The sequence below is a fragment of the Ranitomeya variabilis genome, chromosome 2 (genome assembly GCF_051348905.1).
Source record: "Ranitomeya variabilis isolate aRanVar5 chromosome 2, aRanVar5.hap1, whole genome shotgun sequence".
NCBI lineage: Eukaryota > Metazoa > Chordata > Amphibia > Anura > Dendrobatidae > Ranitomeya > Ranitomeya variabilis.
Window position 1 is genome coordinate 142623630 of NC_135233.1, and position 21733 is coordinate 142645362.

General features: G+C 41.6%; 1 protein-coding gene across 1 annotated transcript in view; it reads right to left on the minus strand.

Moving 5' to 3' along the window:
• Window positions 1-21733, minus strand: part of VIT (vitrin) — a 317697-nt gene that overhangs the window by 86170 nt on the left and 209794 nt on the right. The window contains exons 3-8 of the mRNA XM_077283041.1: window positions 21091-21144; window positions 17322-17478; window positions 17044-17177; window positions 13786-13848; window positions 12702-12923; window positions 11136-11186 (exon numbers count right to left, since the gene is read on the minus strand). Coding sequence (XP_077139156.1) covers window positions 11136-11186; window positions 12702-12923; window positions 13786-13848; window positions 17044-17177; window positions 17322-17478; window positions 21091-21144 — 681 coding nt within the window. The remainder of the gene's footprint in view (window positions 1-11135; window positions 11187-12701; window positions 12924-13785; window positions 13849-17043; window positions 17178-17321; window positions 17479-21090; window positions 21145-21733) is intronic.

Below are 21733 nucleotides of genomic sequence, written 5' to 3' on the forward strand. Positions count from 1 at the left end.
ACTAGGACTATTACCAACAGGTAACAGCTCAGGACCAGGTCATTTTCTTTCCTTCCTGACTGTGCAGTTTTTCACATCTTATCGCACATGCACTCTATAACATGTCTTGTTTGGAAATTCAAATACTATTTGTCCTTCTTTTCGCAATACATGGGGCTTAATTTTTATGTAATTTTTATATTTATTAGCTCATGGAAAACATGAATCTATTTTTTACATATTTTATTTTTTTATTCTTTTTTACAACCACAAAGGACCACTAAACCATTTTAAAATGCATTCTCATGTCCACATAAATTATTTTTGTATACTGCAAATGGATGGGCGCAGGACTAGAAACAGTGATTTGGACTGGTCATACCTCAAGTTTTTTTTGTTTTATTTATTTATGCTTCTTTTTTATTTAATTTTGGTTTCTTATTGACTTTTTTTCACTTAAGGTACCGTCACACTAAACGATATCGCTAGCAATCCGTGACGTTGCAGCGTCCTGGATAGCGATATCGTTGTGTTTGACACGCAGCAGCGATCAGGATCCTGCTGAGATATCGCTGGTCGTTGATTAAAGTTCAGAACTTTATTTGGTCGTCAGATCGCCGTGTATCGTTGTGTTTGACAGCAAAAGCAACGATACCAGCAATGTTTTACAGTGGTAACCAGGGTAAACATCGGGTTACTAAGCACAGGGCCGCGCTTAGTAACCCGATGTTTACCCTGGTTACCAGTGTAAAATGTAAAAAAACAAACAGTACATACTCACCCTCTGATGTCTGTCACACGTCCCTCGCCGTCCGCTTCCTGCACTGACTGAGCGCCGGCCGTAGGTGAAAGTACAGCACAGCAGTGACGTCATCGCTCTGCTGTTAGGGCCGGCGCTCAGTCAGTGCAGGAAGCGGACGCCGGGGGACGCGAAGGTGAGTATGTAGTGTTTGTTTTTTTACATTTTACACTGGTAACCAGGGTAAACATCGGGTTACTAAGCGCGGCCCTGCGCTTAGCAACCCGATGTTTACCCTGGTTACCCAGGGACCTCGGCATCGTTGGTCGCTGGAGAGCGGTCTGTGTGACAGCTCTCCAGTGACCAAACAGCGACGCTGCAGCAATCGGCATCGTTGTCTGTATCGCTGCAGCGTCGCTTAGTGTGACGGTACCTTTATTTTACACACTGTGCCCCCATAAGGTCTTAAATTACCCTCGGGTGGCATTTTAACATATTTGTCACGATTTTACCCCTCAGTGTGTCTGTGATGCAGCCAGTCACTGATGCATGCGTCCTGGGTACCAATCTTTAACATTGGGTACACAGGACATGCGGATGTATGCGGATGCGTTGTTTTGACGTGCCCGCCGACCGCATGGGAACGCAACAAGTTGCATTTTGTGCGGACGGCAGGCGCGGCAAAACGACACATCTGCATGTCCTGCGTACCCAGTGTTAAAGATAGGTATGCAGGACGCATGCAAAAGTATGCGAAATGAGGTGGGGGTTAATGGAGGACGTACGCAGCCCTCCGCAAAGCCCCCGAATGCAAATGTGAACCCGGCCTAAGCCATCTAATCTGGTGCAGGGGCATGCTGAATATGTCAGTACTTTGCTTGACAGCTCTGTTTCCAATCTGGTGCAGGGGGCAGGGGTGTGCTATGCTGTTAGTGTTTTGATTGACAGCTTGGCCATCCAATCTGAGACTGGGAAACTGGCTGTCTCCAGGTGTTCTTTATCCATGGTGATTTCCTGGCTACTTAGCTGGTCTGTTAGTCCCATAGCTCTGTCCAGGTATGGACTGGGGCTGATAGTCAGCCCTGGCATTTGAAATCACACAGGCCCATGTTGTCCACGTCCCCAAGCACCAGATGGGATATATTACTAATATTATCCTGGATGGAGGAAGGGAAGATTTACTATAAGACCAATATTTGTAATGTTACCGGTGGCCTGCTGGGGTAAGTGACGGAGTCAGCGACTTTGTGTTCTGTCACAACTCTTAACAGTGTAGGTGTCTTGAGAACACCGATTCTGTTAACAACATAGCAGACAAGGCAGCCCATGACCAGACAGGCCATTCTGGCATTTGCCAGAATTGCCAGACGTTCATTCATCTCTATGTGGCTTGTCTTTCTGTGCCTTGTGTTCTGTTTGTTGATCTTTCGTTGCCTGACCTTGGACCTCGTTGTGACCATCCATCTGTTTAATCCCTTTGTTCTGATCTGCTATCTTTCTGGTATTTTGACCTCAGACCGTTACCTGACTAGGCCATTGTCTCTTCCCTTTGTTTATGATGTACCCTCCTGGATTTTGACCACGGACAACATGACTATCCCAACCGATGTCTTGTCCATGAAAAGTGACTCAGCATCATAATATAAATACATTATTTTTATGCTAATTTCCCCTGTAACTGGGTCTGATATATTGGCCCCAGTTACAGGGGAATTTTAGCCTCCTGGCTGCATAGCAGAGCTGACTGGGTCTCCTAAGATCCAACAGCTCCTGCTCTCTGATCACATGTTCACTGGGTCTGGAGGAGGAAGTGTTTCCTAATGTGTATACACAGCACTTGTCCACCACTATATACAGAGATCAATAAGCTATACATGCTTTGATTAGACTGCATTGATGTTTAAAAATGTCAGTGCAGATTAGTGTGTAGAAAAACTGGATTTTTGTACACTATGGGCAGTCCAGAAGTAGTTAAGGAAGACCTGCCTTGAAAAATTATTAAACAATACTTCAATATGCATTAAAATGAGAATTTGTTACACTGCAACTGTCATGAACAATATGTGGATTCCAATCATCAAATACATGAATGATCCCACATATAGTGCTCTGCAAAAGTTTTAGGTAGATGTGGAAAAAATGCTGCAAAATAAAAAACGCTTTAAAAAATAAGCGTTTTATTAGTTTATCTTCATCAACTAAAATGCAAAGTAAATGAACAAAAGAGAAATCTAAATAAAATCAATATTTGGTGTGACCACTTTTTACCTTCAAAACAGCATCAAAGTATTAATTCTTCTAGTTACACTTGCCCAGTTTTTGAAGGAACTCAGAAGAGAGGTAGTGCTAAACATCTTGAAGAAGTAACCACTGATCTTCTATGGCTGTAGACTTGCGCAAATCCTTCTATCTCTTCATATAGTCTTGATGATGTTGCGATCAGGGCTCTATGGGGGTCATATCATCATTTCCAGGCAGACACTTATCCATCATACAATACCATAAAGGAGGCATGTGATCGCCTCCAAATTTATTTTGCATTAGGACAATGATCGCAAACATACTGCCAATGTCATATCACTGCCATTTTGACCATAAAAACGAACAAGGAATCCTGTAAACGATGATATGGCCTCCACAGAGCCCTGATTTCAATATTATTCAGTCTGTCTGGAATTACATGAAGAGACAGAAGGATTTACACAAGCCTGAATCAACAAAAGGTTTGAGTCTAGTTCTCCAAGATGTTTGGAACACTCTTTTTGGCTAGTTCCTTCAAAAAATGTATTCAAGTGCACCTAGAAGAATTGATGTATTTCTCTTCTGGTCATTCACTTTTCAATTTGTTAATTGATTAAATAAACCATTGACTCTTCTATTTTATTTTTAAAAAATTATTATTTTGCAACATTTTTTCCACACCTAAATATTTTGCACAGTACTGTATACCTACATGACTGCTATTTAACCCAAGGAGGATAGAAAAATTATTACATTTGGTCAAATGAATCCATAAAAAGTCTCCATGCCAACACTACTGTATATCTGACATGAATCAGAAGGGGACATGTTAACATCAGATTCACCTTTCAAGCTTTAGTTTAACCTTAAGTGATATCTCAACATAGACTATTACATTTTCTAATACTGATGCGTCTTATTATTGTGCTAATTAGGTAAGTATCAAATATGCCAACTTTCTCAGGGAAGCCGAATTTCGGCAATATGAATGGGGATTCTTTTGTCCCTCATAGGGAATTCTATCACTTAAGGTACCTTCACATTAAGCGACGCTGCAGCGATAGCGACAACGATGCCGATCGCTGCAGCGTCGCTGTTTGGTCTCTGGAGAGCTGTCACACAGACCGCTCTCCAGCGACCAACGATGCCGAGGTCCCTGGGTAACCAGGGTAAACATCGGGTTACTAAGCGCAGGGCCGCGCTTAGTAACCCGATGTTTACCCTGGTTACCAGCGTAAAATGTAAAAAAAACAAACAGTACATACTTACATTCGCGTCCCCCGGCGTCCGCTTCCTGCACTGACTGAGCGCCGGCCTTAACAGCAGAGCGGTGACGTCACCGCTGTGCTGTACTTTCACTTTCACTTTACGGCGCTCAGTCAGTGTGGGAAGCGGACGCCGGGGGACGCGAAGGTGAGTATGTACCAGTGTAAAACATCGCTGGTATCGTTGCTTTTGGTGTCAAACACGACGATACACGCCGGTCTGACGACCAAATAAAGTTCTGAACTTTGTTCAACGACGAGCGATATCACAGCAGGATCCTGATCGCTGCTGCGTGTCAAACTAAACAATATCGCTATCCAGGACGCTGCAACGTCACGGATCGCTAGCGATATCGTTTAGTGTGAAGGTACCTTTACTTTCTTTATCCTTCTCCCCTGGATTGGTTTTTATTTAATCTGTTAACCCCTTCACGACCTTTGACGCATACGCTGCATCATGAAAGTCGGTGCCAATGCGACCTATGACGCAGCGTATGCGTCATGGAATGATCGCGCTCCTGCAGATCGGGTGAAAGGGTTAACTCCAATCTCACCCGATCTGCAGAGACAGGGGGAGTGGTGCTTCAGCCCAGGGAGGGTGGCTACACCCCCCCGTGGCTACGATCGCTCTGATTGGCTGTTGAAAGTGAAACTGCCAATCAGAGCGATTTGTAATATTTCACCTAAAAAACAGGTGAAATATTACAATCCAGCCATGGCCGATGCTGCAATATCATCGGCCATGGCTGGAAATACTGATGTGAACCCCCCCACCCCACCGATCGCCCCCCCAGTCCTCCGTTATGGGGTCCGGTCCCCTCCGTCCTGTGCTGCGCTGCCCCGTGCTCCTGCCCGCTCCCCCGTCCTGCTGTCCGCTCCCCCCTGTGGTCCGATCACCCCCCCTGTGCTCCAATCCACCCCCCCACCACCCCTTCATACTTACCGATCCTCCTGGTGTCCGGCCGTCTCCTCACTGGGCGCCGCCATCTTCCAAAATGGCGGGCGCATGCTCAGTACGCCCGCCGGCAGATTCCATTCAAGTACATTTTGATCGCTGTGGTAGGTTCTACCACAGCGATCAAAATAAAAAAAATTATAAATAAACCCCCCCCTTTATCACCCCCATAGATAGGGATAATAATAAAATAAAGAAAATATATATATATTTTTTTCCACTAGGGTTAGGGTTAGAACTAGGGTTAGGGTTAGAACTAGGGTTAGGGTTAGAACTAGGGTTAGGGTTACGGGTAGGGTTAGGGTTAGGGGTAGGGTTAGGGTTAGGGGTAGGGTTATGGCATGTGCGGATTTGGCTGCGGATCCGCAGCGGATTGGCCGCGGATCCGCAACGGATTGGCCGCGGATCCGCAGCGGATTGGATGCGGATCCGCAGCGGATTGGCCGCGGATCCACAGCAGATTGGCCGCGGATCCGCAGCGGATTGGCCGCGGATCCGCAGCGGATTGGCCGCGGATCCGCAGCGGATTGGCAGCGGATCCGCAGCGGATTGGCCGCGGATCCGCAGCGGATTGGCCGCTGCAAATTCGTAGCAGTTTTCCATCAGGTTTACAGTACCGTGTACACCTTTGGAAAACCAAATCCGCTGTGCCCATGGTGCGGAAAATTCCGTGCAGAAACGCTGCGTTGTATTTTCCACAGCATGTCAATTCTTTGTGCGGATTCCGCAGCGTTTTACACCTGTTCCTCAATAGGAATCCGCAGGTGAAATCCGCACAAAAAAAGACTGGAAATCTGCTGTAAATCCGCAGGTAAAACGCAGTGCCTTTTACTTGCAGATTTTTCAAAAGTCGTGTGGAAAAATCTCACACGAATCCGCTACGTGGGCACATACCCTTAGGGTTAGGGTTGGAATTAGGGCTAGGGTTGGAAATAGGGTTAAGATTAGGCTTGTGGTTAGGGTTACGGATAGGGTTAGGGGTGTGTTGGGGTTACAGTTGTGGTTAGGGTTGGGATTAGGGTTAGGGTTGGGATTAGGGTTAGGATTAGGGTTGGAATTAGGGTTACGGGTGTGTTGGGGTTAGGGTTGTGGTTAGGGGTGTGTTGGGGTTAGGGTTGGGATTAGGGTTATGGCTACAGTTGGGATTAGGATTAGGGGTGTGTTGGGGTTAGTCTTGAAGTTAGAAATGAGGGGTTTCCACTGTTTAGGCACATCAGGGGTCTCCAAACGCAACATGGCGCCACCATTGATTCCAGCCAATCTTGCATTCAAAAAGTCAAATGGTGCTCCCTCCCTTCCAAGCCCAGACGTGTGCCCAAACAGTGGTTTACCCCCACATTTGGGGTACCAGCGTACTCAGGACAAACTGGGCAACAACTGTTAGGGTCCAATTTCTCCTGTTACCCTTGCAAAAATAAAAAATTACTTGCTAAGACATAATTTTTGAGGAAAGAAGAATGATTTTTTATTTTCACGGCTCTGCGTTGTAAACTTCTGTGAAGCACTTGGGGGTTGAACGTGCTCATCACACATCTAGATAAGTTCCTTGGGGGGTCTAGTTTCCAAAATGGGGTCACTTGTGGGGTGTTTCTACTGTTTAGGCACATCAGGGGCTCTGCAAATGCAATGTGACGCCCGCAGACCATTCCATCAAAGTCTGCATTTCAAATGTCACTACTTCCCTTCCGAGCCCTGACGTGCACCCAAACAGTGGTTTACCCCCACATATGGGGTATCACTGTACTCACAACAAACTGGGCAACAAACATTGGGGCCCAATTTCTCCTGTTACCCTTGTGAAAATAAAAAATTGCTTGCTAAAACATCTTTTTTGAGGAAAGAAAAATGATTTTTTATTTTCACGGCTCTGCGTTGTAAACTTCTGTGAAGCACTTGGGGGTTGAACGTGCTCATCACACATCTAGATAAGTTCCTTGGGGGGTCTAGTTTCCAAAATGGGGTCACTTGTGGGGTGTTTCTACTGTTTAGGCACATCAGGGGCTCTGCAAATGCAACGTGACGCCCGCAGACCATTCCATCAAAGTCTGCATTTCAAATGTCACTACTTCCCTTCCGAGCCCTGAAGTGCACCCAAACAGTGGTTTACCCCCACATATGGGGTATCACTGTACTCACAACAAACTGGGCAACAAACATTGGGGCCCAATTTCTCCTGTTACCCTTGTGAAAATAAAAAATTGCTTGCTAAAACATCTTTTTTGAGGAAAGAAAAATGATTTTTTATTTTCACGGCTCTGCGTTGTAAACTTCTGTGAAGCACTTGGGGGTTCAACGTGCTCATCACACATCTAGATAATTTCCTTGGGGGGTCTAGTTTCCAAAATGGGGTCACTTGTGGGGTGTTTCTACTGTTTAGGCACATCAGGGGCTCTGCAAATGCAATGTGACGCCCGCAGACCATTCCATCAAAGTCTGCATTTCAAATGTCACTACTTCCCTTCCGAGCCCTGACGTGCACCCAAACAGTGGTTTACCCCCACATATGGGGTATCACTGTACTCACAACAAACTGGGCAACAAACATTGGGGCCCAATTTCTCCTGTTACCCTTGTGAAAATAAAAAATTGCTTGCTAAAACATCTTTTTTGAGGAAAGAAAAATGATTTTTTATTTTCACGGCTCTGCGTTGTAAACTTCTGTGAAGCACTTGGGGGTTGAACGTGCTCATCACACATCTAGATAAGTTCCTTGGGGGGTCTAGTTTCCAAAATGGGGTCACTTGTGGGGTGTTTCTACTGTTTAGGCACATCAGGGGCTCTGCAAATGCAACGTGACGCCCGCAGACCATTCCATCAAAGTCTGCATTTCAAATGTCACTACTTCCCTTCCAAGCCCTGACGTGCACCCAAACAGTGGTTTACCCCCACATATGGGGTATCACTGTACTCACAACAAACTGGGCAACAAACATTGGGGCCCAATTTCTCCTGTTACCCTTGTGAAAATAAAAAATTGCTTGCTAAAACATCTTTTTTGAGGAAAGAAAAATGATTTTTTATTTTCACGGCTCTGCGTTGTAAACTTCTGTGAAGCACTTGGGGGTTCAACGTGCTCATCACACATCTAGATAAGTTCCTTGGGGGGTCTAGTTTCCAAAATGGGGTCACTTGTGGGGTGTTTCTACTGTTTAGGCACATCAGGGGCTCTGCAAATGCAACGTGACGCCCGCAGACCATTCCATCAAAGTCTGCATTCCAAAACGTCACTACTTCCCTTCCGAGCCCCGGCATGTGCCCAAACAGTGGTTTACCCCCACATATGGGGTATCAGCGTACTCAGGAGAAACTGGACAACAACTTTTGGGGTCCAATTTCTCCTGTTACCCTTGCAAAAATAAAAAATTCTGGGCTAAAAAAATATTTTTGAGGAAAGAAAACACATTTATTATTTTCACGGCTCTGCGTTATAAACTTCTGCGAAGCACTTGGGGGTTCAAAGTGCTCACCACACATCTAGATTAGTTCCTTGGGAGGTCTAGTTTCCAAAATGGGGTCACTTGTGCGGGAGCTCCAATGTTTAGGCACACAGGGGCTCTCCAAACGTGACATGGTGTCCGCTAATGATTGGAGCTAATTTTCCATTCAAAAAGCCAAATGGCGTGCCTTCCCTTCCGAGCCCTGCCGTGTGCCCAAACAGTGGTTTACCCCCACATATGGGGTATCATCGTACTCAGGACAAACTGGACAACAACATTTGGGGTCCAATTTCTCCTATTACCCTTGGAAAATTAAAAAATCCTGGGCTAAAAATAATTTTTGAGGAAAGAAAAATTATTTTTTATTTTCACGGCTCTGCGTTATAAACTTCTGTGAAGCACCTGGGGGTTATAAGTGCTCACTATGCATCTAGATAAGTTCCTTGGGGGGTCTAGTTTCCAAAATGGGGTCACTTGTAGGGGAGCTCCAATGTTTAGGCACACAGGGGCTCTCCAAACGCGACATGGTGTCCGCTAACGATTGGAGCTAATTTTCCATTCAAAAAGTCAAATGGCACGCCTCCCCTTCCAAGCCTTGTCGTGCACCCAAACAGTGGTTTACCCCCACATATGAGGTATCAACATACTCAGCAGAAATTGCCCAACAAATTTTAGGATCCATTTTATCCTGTTGCCCATGTGAAAATGAAAAAATTGAGGCTAAAAGAAATTTTGTGTGAAAAAAAAGTACTTTTTCATTTTTACGGATCAATTTGTGAAGCACCTGAGAGTTTAAAGTGCTCACTATGCTTCTAGATAAGTTCCTTGGGGGGTCTAGTTTCCAAAATGGGGTCACTTGTGGGAGCGCTCCAATGTTTAGGCACACAGGGGCTCTCCAAACGTGACATGGTCTCTGCTAGCGATGGAGATAATTTTTCATTCAAAAAGTCAAATGGCGCTCCTTCCCTTCCGAGCCTTGCCATGTGCCCAAACAGTGGTTTACCCCCACATGTGAGGTATCAGTGTACTCAGGAGAAATTGTCCAACAAATTTTATGATCCATTTTATCCTGTTGCCCATGTGAAAATGAAAAAATTGAGGCTAAAATAATTTTTTTGTGAAAAAAAAGTACTGTTTCATTTTTACGGATCAATTTGTGAAGCACCTGGGGGTTTAAAGTGCTCACTATGCTTCTAGATAAGTTCCTTGGGGGGTCTAGTTTCCAAAATGGGGTCACTTGTGGGGGAGATCCAATGTTTAGGCACACGGGGGCTCTCCAAACGCGACATGGTGTCCGCTAAAGATTGGAGCCAATTTTTCATTCAAAAAGTCAAATGGCGCTCCTTTCCTTCCAAGCCCTGCCGTATGCCCAAAAATTGGTTTACCCCCACATATGAGGTATCAGCGTACTCAGGACAAATTGGACAACATCGTTCGTGGTCCAGTTTCTCCTTTTACCCTTGGGAAAATAAAAAAATTGTTGCTAAAAGATCATTTTTGTGACTAAAAAGTTAAATGTTCATTTTTTCCTTCCATGTTGCTTCTGCTGCTGTGAAACACCTGAAGGGTTAATAAACTTCTTGAATGTGGTTTTGAGCACCTTGAGGGGTGCAGTTTTTAGAATGATGTCACTTTTGGGTATTTTCAGCCATATAGAACCCTCAAACTGACTTCAAATGTGAGGTGGTCCCTAAAAAAAATGGTTTTGTAAATTTTGTTGTAAAAATGGGAAATCACTGGTCAAATTTTAACCCTTATAACTTCCTAGCAAAAAAAAAATTTGTTTCCAAAATTGTGCTGATGTAAAGTAGACATGTGGGAAACGTTATTTATTAACTATTTTGTGTCACATAACTCTCTGGTTTAACAGAATAAAATGTGAAAATTGCGAAATTTTCAAAATTTTCGCGAAATATCCGTTTTTTTCACAAATAAACTCAGAAATTATCGACCTAAATTTACCACTAACATGAAGCTCAATATGTCACGAAAAAACAATCTCAGAATCGCTAGGATCCGTTGAAGCGTTCCTGAGTTATTACCTCATAAAGGGACACTGGTCAGAATTGCAAAAAACGGCAAGGTCATTAAGGCCAAAATAGGCTGGGTCATGAAGGGGTTAATTCACATCTTTATTATTGGTACTGTTCATGTAATATCCGTTGCTGAGCTATTTTTTCCATTATTGTTCTTTGTATCCCTGCATTTGATTGTCACATGTTCAGGTGTCCCTTTCTTGGATAATTATTGACATTTCATGTGGAGGAGTCTATTGTCTCAACACTTGAGCCTAGACTGTTAATTTTATTGTGGCACATTGGTTTTGTACATGTTTTCAATTGTTTTTTATCTGTATGTATTTGTTTTTTTTTTCATTGCTGTATAGAAGTATTACATTTTAAGATGTGCCTGTTAAAGCATAGTTTCTTTTTCTCTTCTAAATGCTATGATTTTTCACTAACAAGTGAGTACTCCCCACTATTTGGTGGTACCTGCTTCCTTTAAATTATTTAACTTACTTGATGAGGCAGCAACAATTGATGAATAAGCTGGGTGGATATTACTGGCAGCTGAAAGTAAAGATAAAATAGTAAAATTTGGTCTTGTGCATTACTTTTTAGTCAAAGCACCTATTTATTTTATGGCTATCTGTCATTAGGATTTTACCTCCAAAACTACTTATATGCGCACATAGCTTTGTCAAAGACAAATCCCGCAAATACCTTACATGGCAAGTCCCTTCCTCCATTATGAATGGTAAATAGAAAGTCTTCAGATCTGCAATAGCTCTTCAGTCTCCTTTGCATATAATTTCAAACCCTAATTTCTCAGTAACGGAGAAATAGACTGGCCGTGTAAAGGTATTGCTGGACTTGTCTTTCAAGAGCTGCCTGCATTTATTAAAAGTTTCAGGGTGAAATTTTGCTGAAAGATTACCTTTAATTCCTTCTTGTACTGATAGAAGAGTACGATATGTAACAAAATTTCTTAAAAGTGCTCACCCAGCTTGCATCAGAGTTTGGTTAATAATCCTCGCACCTTCTCCTTCGGGACTTTGAGGAAACTTCAAAAACACATAGGTTACCAGTCTAGCACATTCATAAAATCCAAACTTTATTCTAGATTTATCCAATAAAAATTGATACTAAGAGCCACAGATTGATGAAAACGATATGTCACTATGCGATGCGTTTCGAGCAACACCTGTTCAGTGACAAAGATCAATATTTAATAAACTTTGGATTTTCTGAAAGTGCTGGACTGCTAACTTACGTGTTCTAGAAGTGTACAGTACCTGTTAGTCATTATTGTGCATCTGAGAATTATTTATCTAAAAACATCTACAACCCGGTGCCCAATCAATGGCGTCACTGTCCCTGCTTTCGGACAAATTGAACATGAAGAGGAAGTCAGAAATCAGCTGAATTTCGGACTTCCTCTTCATTTTCAATTTGTTAAAAGGCAGGGACAGTGACGCCAGCTCTGATAGGGTGTCAAGGTCACGTGACACAACAACCGCACAGAAGCACTGGGAGAGCGAGTGCCATCACCACAGGAACAGTGACGGCACAGGGGTTGAGCTTTTTTATTTTATCGGGGCCAAACATGGAGTATGAGAAGGAGAACTCCAAGTAGTAGACAGCTTATTTAATTCTAAACTTTATTTATGTAAATACTTACATTTATGCCCCCCAAAAAGACAAAGGTATTGTAATACCTTTATTGGCTAACCACTCTTAGAATGTCTTTTTTGGGAATAAAAGTATTCACATAGAGTTCTTTGCCTATCACGGTACCACAATATAATTTTTTATTGTACATCATAAACTTTATTTAAAAACTACTGTAACTCATTGAATCCAAAAAGTTACAAAATTATTTGGACTACCACTGATGTTTCATATTCAAAATGGTCATATCTTGAATGTCTCAGTGTAATACTTTGTATGGATATCATTGCAGTCCATATAGCTTTGCTATAAACCATAACTCAGTACTTTAGCACAAACTTTTCAAAAGATGACCTTCCATCAATCATACTTTCATCATGAAGTGAACGCATGACTTTATTCCATGATACTGACCTGTGTCTCTTGCTCGTACGAGGGGTGGCCTTAACCTTGCTGTCGTCGTGGTAGTTGTTGTTGTGGTGGTTGTGGTAGTAGTGGTGGTGGTTGTAGGTTTTGGTGTGGTAGGCTGTGGAGTTGTCGGTGCTGGAGTTGTAGATGTGGTGGTAGGAATGGTTGTTAAGATGGCCTGTTGAGTTGTTGCTACCGTTGGAGGTGGCACTTCTCTATGTACTGTTTCTTTAAAGGAGATTTATATTTTTAGCTTCAGTTTAAAAAGATTTTCACCAAAAATGTAACATTGACCATGTATTAGTGATTTATAAGTCAGAGGCCAGCAGCTGACATCAGGAGGCAGATCATGGTAGTGACGATATACATCACCCATAGCAGGCACAACGATGTCAGCTACCATCCTTTGTGCCAGCTATAGAAGAGGACGCCGCATGTCATGGGTGTGGTGGAAAGTGAAAATATTTGTTTTACGTGTTAGAGGACAGCAGCAGAACCAGGGACCTATACACTAGGAAGGAACCCAAGGGGACATATATACTAGGATGGGGGACATGTATACTAGGATGGGAGACATGCATAATAGGAAGGAACCCAGGATGGTGGACATATATAGCAGGAAGTGGCCCAGGATGAGGGACATATATACCTGGAAGGAGCCCTGGATGGGGGACATGTACAGGATACTGACATTACTACATAATGGGGGGACAACATGTATATCCTTATAGGATTTAGAACACTACAAGGGCATACATACATATATCTGACCAAAATCCAGGGACTCTAGTTACACCACTGATGTAGAGCCTTCCAATCCTATATTCCTAGCAGAGTGAGATGGGGTTCCATTCTCAAGAAAGGCTAACCACTGGGCCACCGTACTGCCCCATAGAGATGGGAGATACATTTATCAGACATTAATGGCATATCTCATGGCTACGCTATAATGGTTTGAGATAAGAATACCACTGTAATATTTTGAATATTCAATATCACATTTATACAATGGGTATTTTTATACTAATAATTATGTAAAAAATCTTCACATTATATACATATTTGTGGCAATATTCTTGACCCAACTTACCGACTTTCACTTCAACGTACTCAAGAACTGTGGGATATGTGACGCCTTTCTTTCCTTTACCCTCTGAGTAGAAATACCAGATATGAGTTAATGAAAAAATTGTAGTGGTACAAATAATAAGATACTTAATTTATAATTACAATTAACCTTTTGGATTTTCGCAACTGTGTTTGCACATTGGTTGTTTGAATCACCTAGATTTGCAGGAAAGCTAAGTTTCATGCTGATCATTTTATGTGCTAGTTATCGAACTCGGGACTGCCACAATTTTCCCACCTTTTAAGAGTTATATTTACCCTTGTAGTTATTTTATGTTACGCTAACAAGTGTTATAAAGACGTTTAATAAAAAAAATAAGATTGATGGTATTAAATTAATTAGGTAACATAAATATGGAAAGTCTTCACGCAAAGGTAATGGAAAGCAGTTATTAAGAATAGATAATCGTAATAAATTGGTTCTAGATTTGATTACATGGATTGAAATGCTTTTGGGGAAGTTTAGATTTCTGCATTTAAAAATCGGTGTGGATTTTAGCACATGCAAATATAAAACTCAGCGTGCCCATAATATTGTGGATTTGTATTGCATCTTTAAAATGGCTTCCAGTTTTTGTAATGCAAAAAAATCAATTACTAAAAACAAGTCCATTTTCTGTAACCGCTTCTAAGGGCTCATGCACACAAGTGTTCAATCCGGACGAGTGCAATCTGATTTTTTTTTATCGGATCGCACATTAACCCATGTTATTCAATAGAGCAGTGCAGATAACTGATTTTTTTTACTGCCAGAATCTGTCTGTGGAAAAAATCCTAACAAGCTGTGATTTGACTCAGAAATTGGATGAGACTCACCCATTCAAGTCTATGGGTGCGAGAAATTTTTTTTTCCCAGTCATTATAGCATCGGATACATTGAAATTCTGTAAAATAGAAACTGTAATTGGTTCTGTAAATGATTAATCCGATACTGTAAAAAAAAACGTATGGCACACAGATGACAAGTGACAAAAATATCGTCCTACTTTTCTTGATGTAAATCGGAAGCTGAGGAGCTGTTTGTGCATCATCATAGCTTAATCACTTCCACACTGAACTTCTAAACCTGGTTTCTTGAGGCACAGCTGCCATCAAAGTTTTTCTCATCTAAGTATATTACAATCTTCACATTATTTAGTACTGTGCACTTGCAATTGCTCATTTTTCCCTTCTACCCAGCTAATGTTTCTCTTTTCCATTAGTTCTATGACATAACATGATTAAAAACCGACTAGCTGAATCCTTCTAAGCTCTATGTAGAAACAGGAGGTCAATATTCCCTGTTATGATCCTAGTGGTAGAGGATCTCAGGAGTTCCAGCTAAGTCCGCAAACACAAAAACCAGCTCATAGGGAAGTGGTAACTTGGCTGACCGCATATCTGATCCTGGCACAACAACTAGAAGTAGCCGGGGAACGTACCTACGTTGATTCTAGACATCTCGCACCAGCCGGAGAACTAACTAACCCTTTCAGAGAAAATAAGACCTCACTTGCCTCCAGAGAAAAGACCCCAAAGTTATTATACAAGCCCCCAAAAAATAATAACCGTGAGGTAAGAAGAAAAGACAAACGTAAGAATGAACTAGATTTAGCAAAGAGAGGCCCACTAATTAATAGCAGAAAATAGGAAGAGGACTTATGCGGTCAGCAAAAAACCCTATAAAAATATCCACGCTGAAGATCCAAGAACCCCCGCACCGACTAACGGTGTGGGGGGAGAATATCAGCCCCCTAGAGCTTCCAGCAAAAACAGAAATCACATTTTGAACAAGCTGGAACAAAATAAGAGCAAATGCAAAAGGACAAAAATAAGAAAGCAGAACTTAGCTTATCTTGCAAAACTCAGGGACCAGGAGTCAGGAGGAAAACAGACATAGACTGATTACATCGATTCCAGGCACTAGACTGAGTTTCCAGGAAGTCTAAATAGGAACACCCAAGGCCTAACGAACCAGGTGGGAACCAACCTGGGGAAGGATAATCCAAGTGCCATACCGCTAGTGACCACAAGAGGGAGCCAACAAATGTAATTCACAACAATTCCCTGCATGAGTCATGAGTCACTGCAAAAATTCAGGGGTTGGAGAGAGGAATGAGTCATGCAGGAAAAATAGTCTTCATGCTTCTACATAGAGCAGAGAAAACAGAATAATTAACTGGGTAGAAAGTGAAAATGAGCAATTGTAAGCACACAGTGCTATGTAATATGATAATTGCAATATATTAAGAGGACAAAAACTTTGATGGGAGTGCTTTTTCTTTAATTTTTTTTTTTTTTTGGGGGGTGGGGGTTTTAAATAAATGTTGCTGTGCCATAGCAATGCCTGGAATTGTGCTCCACTTGACCATGAATTCAGAAGATGAAAATCTTATAATTATTTGGTCTTCACCTTCAAAAGATTGAATGTTTTAGACATATGTTGGCATATTATCATGAAAAGTAGGAAAATTAAACTGAATCTGAACTTGTTAACACCATGTAATTTTTAGGTCCAATAATTTGTGCCGATTCATTTTCTATTATAGATTCATGAATGGAATATCCCTTTAACTCTGTGTGTTCACAGTTGAGCTCTTTATCAGAATACCAGCTTTCTAATTAATGTAGAGATATATTAAGAAATAAATCTGTGAACATTTTAGCTTTTCAATAATAAGTGTAAGATTTCATAGAAAATTATAGAATTTGGAAAAAAGAATAGCCAAAAGTATAGAAGAAAAATATGTAAAAGCGAGATGTATTGTAGGAATAGCCACTGAGCAAACACAATACCAGCAATACTAAAATGGAATTAGACCTGGATCAGACAGTACGGTTTTTGTTTTATCAATTTATAGCCAACATCAGATGGAGATTGAAGTTCTTCCTTCATACTTTCAAGATCCACTCAAGCATCTTCGTTCATTTAGCTGTCATATTACACCAGCACCCTACATGAACGGTGCTGGCACAATGTAGTTAGCCCCAGGGTCATGATCATGGCTTGTCAATGGGATTCCATGACACCCGGGAGCCTAGAAGACTCACAAAGCTGCAAACTGTTTATGTCTGTTAGGCACTAATAATTTACTATAATCCAGATATTTCAGAGTGTTCATGGCTTAAATAGGAATAACTGTCCATGTTCCAATCTCAAGGGTTACAGCTACGGAAGCAGCAGACTCTCGGTAAAACAATAATGGAAGATGAGCAGTGGGGAACATTTCTTGGTTATTACCTGCTACGACAAAGGACTCTTTCCACCGAGGAAGAGAAAGTGATCGTATCCCATTTGAGAAACTTCCCTTGTAACCAGACTGCCCAGCGACTTTCCGAACAAGAATCTTCCCTCCTGAGTTGTCAATGACACCGCTGTAAAAATATATTAACATTGCTTTCAATATGATGTCATCCGTAATGTAATCACGTGTAATGTAATATCACATGTAATGATTATGTGTGTTCATGTTATGATCATGTGGATAATAGAATTAACACTTGTTCAAACCTGCAGACCTGTGAATGGCAGCTGTGCAGATGCTGGAAAAAGAGGCATATATGTCTGTGCCATATACACGATGCTTCCCATCTTGGCAACCTGCAGGACACTTTGCAAGGAACTCTGGGTTGACTATTTTGCCTGCTTTGATGTCACAGTCAATGTGAGGAGCATCTGTGCAAATAAACAGTAAGGTTTATGGTGGTTAGTCTATAGGACATTTATCAGTCTTAGTCTGTAAAGTTACAAAGATCACACTATTCCCTGTGATACAAAACAGAGAGATGATAATTCCACATAAATTACTGGTATGATTTTCATAACTTTCCTGGAGTTTAGAGTTAAAGGGTTACTGTACTTTTTAGTAACTTTTCAGAATAAGCTGTCATTATATATGAGGAATAACCTTTCTGGACTTTATATGACTTGTGCTTTGCATTTTCACCACCTTTTCCTTCTGTAAGATCTAGTTCTTAATTTGCAACTTACTCTGACCTAAGGGTGGAGACTAGCTGCTAAGATGTCTGCCATACACTGCAGCACACAGAGATGGATTTCTGATCTCAACACACTTTTTAAAGCACAGAGATAAGGAACAGCAACATGTAGAAAATTGTACAGCAGTACTGAGTCATCTGGATGTCAATCAGGCCTGCGGTGAGGTAACAGACTTGTTAGAAAGCTCAGCATGATCTTTCTGTGTCTCCCTCTGCTGTCTTCTCCCTCTGCTCCTCATTCTTCCCCCATTCCTCTCTCTATAAACTATTTTTGGAGTTATAAACTGACACCTCACAGTGCTGGCAGTCTGTCTTGTCTTGAGCCACATAATAATAATTTTTGTTTCTATAGCACTAACATATTCTGCAGCACTTTACAATTCAGAGGGGACTTGTACAGACAATATCATATATTACGAAGTAATACATAATTCAACAGATACTGAGTGAGGGTCCTGCTGGCAAGCTTACAATCCATGAGGATTGATGTATGGATTGAAGCTCTTTTTCTAGAGTGGATGATAAGTCCAGGAGGCAGAGGGGAGGGGAGGAAGTGTCTGATTAGTGGGGATGAATACAGATTCATCTGATAAAATATATTACAAAGTTTTCTTAGATTTGTCTGGATCATTGATTTATGCAAAGCTTGTTGAAAGTACAGTTCCATTTTAACTACTTTCTAAAACAATTTAAATGTCACTGCATGATGGTAGCTGGGAGTCGGCTATCAGCCACAACTGGACTCTCCATAGAGAAGACAGAGATGGTTTATTACCATCTCTTTCCTCCCGATCACTGTATACGCAGCACTAAGCAAGCGCTGTGCATACAGCGGTAGGAAGCCTTAGAGGTAGGGTTGAGCGAAACGGGTCGGCCATTTTCAGAAGTCGCCGACTTTTGGCAAAGTCGGGTTTCATGAAACCCGACCCGCTCCCTGTGTGGGGTTGGCCGTGAGGTCGGCGATCTTCTGAATCTGGTATCGGAATTCCGATACCGAGTTCCAATATGTTTGCGATATCGGAAATCGGTATTGGAATCCACATTTAAGTGTAAAATAAAGAATTAAAATAAAAAATATTGATATACTCGCCTCTCCGGGGGCCCCTGGACATCGCCGCTGGTAACCGGCAGCCTTCTTTGCTTAAAATGAGCGCGTTTAGGGCCTTCCATGACGTCACGGCTTCTGATTGGTCGCGGCCGCCCATGTGACCGCCACGCGACCAATCACAAGCCGTGACGTAATTCTCAGGTCCTAAATTCCTAATTCTAGGAATTTAGGACTTGAGAATTACGTCACGGCTTGTGATTGGTCGCGTGAGCGGTCACATGGGCGTCCGCGACCAATCACAAGCCGTGACGTCATCTAAGGCCCTTCACGCGCTCATTCTTAAAAAGGAAGGCTGCCGGAAAGAAGCAGGGCGCGTACGAGGGTGAGTATATACCTAATAGGAATATACTCACTCTCGGCTTCTTTCCGGCAGCCTTCCTTCCTAAGAATGAGCGCGTGAAGGGCCTTAGATGACGTCACGGCTTGTGATTGGTCGCGGCCGCCCATGTGACCGCTCACACGACCAATCACAAGCCGTGACGTAATTCTCAAGTCCTAAATTCCTAGAATTAGGAATTTAGGACCTGAGAATTACGTCATGGCTTGTGATTTATCGCGTGGCGGTCACATGGGAGGCCGCGACCAATCAGAAGCCGTGACGTCATGGAAGGCCCTAAACGCGCTCATTTTAAGCAAAGAAGGCTGCCGGTTACCAGCGGCGATGTCCAGGGGCCTCCGGAGAGGTGAGTATTTCAATATTTTTTATTTTTATTCTTTATTTTACACATTAATATGGATCCCAGGGCCTGAAGGAGAGTTTCCTCTCCTTCAGACCCTGGGAACCATAGTATCCCATTGCACTGCATTGGGTTTCGTTTTATAGGATCGGCCGATTTCACTCAACCCGACTTTTGAGAAAGTCGGGTTTCGTGAAACCCGACCCGATCCTATAAAAATAAAAGTCGCTCAACCCTACTTAGAGGTACTTCCCTTTACCAGACCCAGTGATCATTTGATTGCCAGATGTAGGAAGAGAACAGGGTGCTGGGTTCTAGAAGACTGAGCTGGGCCTGCTAAGCAACCAGGAGGCTGGATTCACTCTGTAACTAGGGGTAATATACTAGTCCTAATAACAGGGGAAATCAGATTTAAAAAAGTACTTAAAAGTTGAAATGCCCTCAAAGATCTCTGCATGACCTTATTGGGTGACAATATATGACAAAAATAAATAGTAAAATAAACAAATAAATAAATTAAAATAAAGCTACTGACAATGCAAATTGCTGTTACTAGCCCTACCAACATAAATAAACTGGAAAGGGAACATATTTTAAAATGTACAGTATTTTAGTGATGCTTTGTAGTCATAAAAAACAAAATCATAAAGAAAGAATAAAAAATAGAAAAATAAAATACATATTCCTTTATTTTATTACAGATACAATCTTATATCAGCAAAAAATGAAAGATGAGAGTATGAAAATACCCAAAAATTGGGTAAATTTTTAAAGCTCTTTAAACTGCATGTATGAAAAACACCAGAAATGTGTCTGATCAGGTAGTGGATAAAATGGCCTGGTCTTGAACTCTTTAAAGAGTTGTTTATTACTATTTTCAGAAATTTTCCTTTTCCAAAAATTCTGCTGATGGAGGCACATCTGACCAATCCTGTCAATCAGCTTCGTCCAATTGAAAAACAATACGCATAGAAAAGCTGCTTTTCATTTGGACAAGGCTGGTGGACAGGTCTGGTCACATGTTCTTCTACCATCAGACATGTTTTGGATGTAAGTGCTGTGCAGTCTGCGAGGAAGGTGACACTAACAAGCCCAGGAGGAGAATTCGCAACACATATATTAGCAAGTGCTACAAAATTATATTTCATAAAAATAAAGTTCAAGTGGCCACTCCCTTTAATTGTATGCTTGGCTGACGTATGCATGTATGCCAAATTATATTCATAACAATGGGAACAACTGTTACAGGAATAACATTCAGATGACCATGACGTAAAACACTTAGCTCTTACAATTTTACAACTTTAACCTTAGGGACAATAGTTATTAGATCAATTAATTTAAGTAAATCGATTGATTGTGGCTCAATGATGGGAAGATAAATTGGGTATAACAAGCACTTTGTTACATACACTGTCACATCACTATTTCCAAAATAACCATCCTTGTTTTACATCAATAAGTCCACTAGGTGGCACTGGAGATGCTAAAAAATATTACATACGTTTATTCTTTCTGTTCTTTTTTGAAGATACACATGTACAAGTCAGAATCAAAACTGTAAGGAAAGAGCAAAGAGAGGTTACAAATACATGAAACTGTAAAGCTGTGTCTTAGTTCTAATGCAAAATATATACAGCTCTGGCAAAAAATAAGAGACCAGTGCAAAATGTTCAGTTTGTCTGATTTTTCTCTTTATAGGTATATTTTTGAGTAAAATGTTAATTGTTCTTTCATTCTCTAAACTTCTGACAACATGTCTCCGAAGTTCCAAGCAATACATTTTTTATTTTTTTCTGAAAAGGAGAAATGGTCAAAATTAAAAAAAATAACCAGTGCTTCCATACCTCAAATAATGCAAAGAAAACAAGTTCAGAATAATTTAGAAACAACAATACTAATGTTTTAACTCGGGGAGGGCTTAGAAATCAATATTTTGTGGAATAACCATGATTTTTAATCACAGCTTTCCTGCGTCTTGGCATGCTTTCCACCAGTCTTTCACACTGCTTCTGGCACAAAAATGTAAGCAGTTCTTCTTTGTTTGATGGCTTATGACTATCCATCATCCTTTTGATTATATTCCAGAGGTTTTCAATGGGGTACAGGTCTGGAGATTGGGCTGTCCATGACAGGGATTTGTTGTG